The sequence below is a fragment of the Egretta garzetta genome, unplaced genomic scaffold, assembly GCF_000687185.1.
Source record: "Egretta garzetta isolate BGI_Z169 unplaced genomic scaffold, ASM68718v1 scaffold188, whole genome shotgun sequence".
Taxonomy (NCBI): domain Eukaryota; kingdom Metazoa; phylum Chordata; class Aves; order Pelecaniformes; family Ardeidae; genus Egretta; species Egretta garzetta.
Window position 1 is genome coordinate 1,218,662 of NW_009260622.1, and position 5,079 is coordinate 1,223,740.

General features: G+C 41.4%; 1 protein-coding gene across 1 annotated transcript in view; it reads right to left on the reverse strand.

Annotated features, from left to right (window-relative positions):
- CSTF1 (cleavage stimulation factor subunit 1) overlaps positions 1–5,079 on the reverse strand; it is a 26,995-nt gene that overhangs the window by 2,577 nt on the left and 19,339 nt on the right. Inside the window, exons 3-6 of the mRNA XM_035900889.1 lie at positions 4,279–4,474; positions 2,655–2,932; positions 1,648–1,845; positions 674–1,064 (exon numbers count right to left, since the gene is read on the reverse strand). Of these exons, the coding sequence (XP_035756782.1) occupies positions 674–1,064; positions 1,648–1,845; positions 2,655–2,932; positions 4,279–4,447 (1,036 nt within the window). The 5' untranslated portion in view covers positions 4,448–4,474. The remainder of the gene's footprint in view (positions 1–673; positions 1,065–1,647; positions 1,846–2,654; positions 2,933–4,278; positions 4,475–5,079) is intronic.

Sequence of the window (5,079 nt, forward strand, 5' to 3'; positions counted from 1 at the left end):
GGGGGGGAAGGAAAAAAGAAACAAACCAGCTGTAGCTATTTTTCAGAATACTGCCATGTCTTACTAGAGCCATCTGTTGCACAAGGGTCTAACGGTTAAAACAACTGCCCCAAAGCAGGTTCAGTTCCCGCTGCCTGGGTGGGTACTCTGCAGGACAGCGGCCTACTCTAGCCAGAAATGGGTTAGGTGTTAGTTTTGACCCTTCCAGTTTAAACCGTGCCCCTAGTCTAACAATAAATAGAAAAGTCACAAAATCAAAGTGATCACCAGCAAGAAAACTGATGATGCTGGTTTAACAATCACTGTTTCTAAAACACACTAAAGAAAAATTAGAGAACAAAACCCTCTGCACAAATGTCCTTAGGGCAGCATTCCTTTTTACTTTTCCCTAATTTAGTGATGGCTTCCCTCCAAAGCAATGGAGTAATGATGTCAAAAAAGTCTACAAAATCTACTCACGCTAAATACATTTATACTGGCTGATGTAAAAGAATCACAGCTGCTCTTCTGGAATTAGTCTACATTACGTGTTTTCAGAAATTTGGGGCAATTTATCCTCACAGCAGCAGTCTCCCATTGCTTTTAAGAATTACTGTTGTTCTGACAGTATTACCACCCCTGCCATGGGTCAGTACCTGAAAAAGAGGTACCTGGAAGGTCACCTGCCACATACCTGTGTATTTGACCAGTGTTCGACCAGTGGATATCTCCCATAGTTTAGCTACAGAGTCTTTTCCACTTGACAAGATATACTTTGAATTTTTGGAAAAAATAGCAGAACAGACTTCAGCTCCATCATGTGCCTTCTCAAAAGTAGTGATACAGCGATTTGAAACACCATCCCACAGTTTGATGCATCCATCCTTACTTCCTGTCACATACATGTTTGCACTTGCGTTGTAATTTACTGAACATATAGCATCAGTGTGCTGATCTTGAGGATTGCAAGAGACAAAACACTGGAAAGTATTGATATCATAGAGTCGTAAAGTAGGGTGCTGGGTACCAACAAGTATGAAATCTCCAGAAGGGTGAAAAGAAATTGAGCGCAACATCTCTGCTTCCTGTTTGATCAAAAATACATAATTGGTGTAAGAAAGAAAAAAAATCTGAAATGGAAGTGTCAACTCTGGTGGCATTAAAGTGCTAAAAAGCTAGTTAAATTATCAGTTAGCACAATGTGTTCTATTTTTGCAAATAGCAAATGCTTCCTGTAGGATCAAAATGGCAAGCTATCTTTAAACTTATTGTAGTATTTGTCCTAAAGCAGCTTGCAGTGCTTGCTCATTTTTGGGATATTGCACAAAAGTGACAGCAGGCTTTGTCAGCCAGTCACACACCCAAAAGCCCACCACCACATAATCCCAAACTCTCCTCCAAAACAAAGATAATACAATTGACATCAAAGCTACCCATATTAGATTTGGTCTAGATTAACAAAAAGCAGACAGGCACTAGATTTAAAGAATATAGGTAACCATTATGCACAAACTCTTAACAGGTATTTACCATAACTTCTGCAAATTTTGTAGGTGCATACTCCTACATAGCTAACCACTTAATAAACTCAGGCACAATTCAGCTCACTGATACCTCAGTACTCATGCATTCAAGCTTTGGTTGCTCTGAACTGGTATTGTATCTAACCTGTATATATTTGAAGGCTCTTTTGGCAGAAGGTTTTGAATAATCAAACAATTTAAGTGTGTAGTCCCTTGAACCAGATGCTAGGATCTGTTCTGTTGGATGAAAAGCTAAACACGTAACTTCATCCACATGATCATACAGAGTCCGAATAACGGGGTGATTTTCCATGTTTTGCTGTGCTGTCTCATTCATCATGACCTACAAAGAACATTCAACAAGTCAGAGCGTTAGAAAGCAGAACATGCTTTTGACAGGAAGAATAGGTTTTATGTTTGCCAGAGTGGCCAAACGACAGCTACCTTTCTGACACGTGACTAGGCACATAATCACGATTACCTTAATTATTTGAAGGTCCATTATATGTTGTTATCAGATAAGATCCCTGTATCTTTACAAAGGTCAGCTGGCTTGCTCAAGGACAAACTAGTCTCAGTAGCAGAGAACTGGTGCAAGGCAACGTATCACCTTCATTAACAGTCCAAATCAAAATACTGTATTGCTGTAAGAATTAAGGGAAGCTGTACCAACTGGGAAAACGGCAACTTTTACTCATGCACGATACTGCTGAGAATTTGGTGTGCACTCTGTGCAACACACCCCCCACCCCTTTTAAATTGCTACCTGATAACTGTATTAGAGAAAACCCAAAGCAAATAAATATGCATTCTGTGAAATAGTTCTGAAACATACAGCCACTGGAGGCTGTCGAGGCCAAAAGTGGGTTCAAAAATGAACTGTGTTCATACAATACAGCAATTATCAGCAACTATTAGAAGCAATTTCTGGCTCGATTCTCTGGACTGCTGCCAGAAGTTGCACAGGTATACTTGCCCTATTTCTTCTTCCTTTTCTTCAAGGGTACTTTATGAGCCGCTGTTGGAGTAGGAAATACGGCGAGACAGATATTTAGTCCAACCCACTGAGCCAGCCACAAGGCAGAGACATGGCATGAAACAGACAGCACCTCAAGAATTCACAAAGTGGTTACGATTCAAGTTATATTTTACCTCAATAGGCATAGCACTTTTGGCCAACATTCTCTCTGTATCAAGAATTTTTATTGAGGCATCAGCAGATCCCGTAGCTATTAACTGTCCGTCTCTGCTATATGTAGCTACACGACATGGTCCTTTATGAGATGTGACATAACAAGTTTCATATTCAGAAGCCTCAGGAGACATGGTCTGTACATCTGCATCAAATTCCAAGTCAATTCCTGTGCCTGGAGCTACTGTATCTGACCGTCCAATTGCATATTGAACAGCACTGTCATCGTTCTCCATTCCTGAAAAGAGAGAAGTTGACGCACTTAAACCAGGTTAACCTTCTCCTTAAACAGATAGGCTGTGGCCAGATCTACGCTACAGACTTCTGTAACAGCTACAAGGCAGGTTTTAAGAAAGGCAGCCCCTGTTGAACAAAGCTAAGCTAACAGAGCAGATTTAGTTACACAGCAGTACTTCTTGTGAGAAATGAGAGGTACTTTGGCTATGCTAGAGCAGAATACAGCTCTTAAAAACAAGCCCCAACACTATTACATGAGATTTAAAGTAAAGAAAATGAAGCATTTACTGATTCTTTTCCTTTCTGTTTTATTGAAGAAAAAACCCCACCCCACAAACAACTACCCCAGCATTATAAATGACAATTTTTATTCCTCTTCACACCCACTCTGTAGATTTATTTATTTTTTTTTAATCTTTTTTATTTTCAGGGTGCATCTACAGAACAAAGACAGTTCAGCACCGGAAGCGGTTAACAGGGCAGACACAAGAATTTCCAGCTATGTCCCCAACTGTGATCATCAACTGATCAAATGCAACAGCAAAGTTTTTGTTGCTTTCATCTACAAATGGCAGGTCTAGCATTCTTATTTGAAACAGACACAAGGCTTCACGTATTTATACTCTTAGAACTCAACTAGTTCAGGCAGCAGAACCAGTTCAGTTACAATACAGAGAAGGCATGATGTTATGGCTAGACCTCTTCCAGTAACTTAGTCAGCTTGTTTCAACAGCAGCTCAGGTATTTTGACTACATACTGTGGCGCAGATGTACTCTCAGAGAGAAAGATATAGAAAGAGAGCAGGCGATACCTTTGCTGAGACCCTAGACTGTAAAGCTTATTTTCTTGAGACTGGTATATAAAGGCTAGTGAAGATTGCCAATGGAAGGGCTTGCTTCCTTTTCCAACACCATCAGGAAGGATGAATCGTATAGAAAATGTTTCTAAAGTTGGCAGAGAACTGTGTGGGTCAGTTTCCTATTAGGTCTGTGGACTCAGTGATCCTGTTTACTGGAGCATATTTTTAGAAGGTTGCCAGTCACCCAGGACCCTGGCCAGGTATTCTTCCACGTTACAAGAAGTTCAAAGAAACAGATTTTGACAACGCTCAGTAACCTGTTTTGCTTTTAATGCATGCTAAAGAATGAAACATAGACCTAGAACGCCCTTCAAAAAAAGCCACGGAGGCAAAGGCTGTATCCAAACATACAAAAATGTTATGCTATTACTAGACGTAACCTTTTCATGAAAGATGTCTTTTCAGTAACACTGACCTCTTAATTCACAAGGATTTAAGCTAGGATTTATAAACTGGACTTTTCTGTTAGCTTTTTATTCCAGCTTACCTAACTTAATTAGGTGCAGCAGTTGTTCAGATGGTGCACAGACTGATTGTGGTTTTATCTCATTTATCAAGCCATTGGCAATATTTATGTATCCATCATATAGCAGCTGACTAATTATCAGTTTATAAAGTTGCTGACGGTCTTTCAAACTGACTTTTGTTCTATACATTGTGAGCAAGGAATGCCTTGGAGGGGCCTGAAATAAATAAAGAAGAAAAATCACATACAAGAGAGTTGCACGAAACAACCACAACCTTTAAATAAAGCACATCCTGTTGAATTTCAGTGCAGATACCAAGCGCTGCTGTATTTTAGGTAAGATTCAGAGACAGAGAAATGAAAGCCAAAAAAAAAAAAAAAAAAAAAAAAGGAAAAAACCTGTTGCACTTGTTTGCTGTAGAAATTAAAATCTCACCAATAAACAGAAGACAAACTGTATTAAGGAGCAATAGGGAAGACAGAAATAATGCGGCATTAGTTAGCAAAACGATTCTGTCGGTATCTTTCACTCAGCCTCGCCGGCACGGCCGGACCGGGGCACCAGGGAGGCGATCAACGCAAAACGTGCAGGGAAGTCAAACGCCTCGCCGCCCTCGCACAGCCCCAACCCGCTCCCTCCCTTTCATCCCGGGAGACCGCATCCTCCCCGCACCTCCTCCCGCCCGGCAACGCCGGTCACCCGCCCGCACGCCCCCTCCCAGCCCCGGGCTGCAAGACCAATAACCGGGTGCGGGGACCAATAACCGGGCTGGGAGGGGGCGTGGGGGAACGGGACTGAATGAGGGCGGGGAGTGCTTAGCC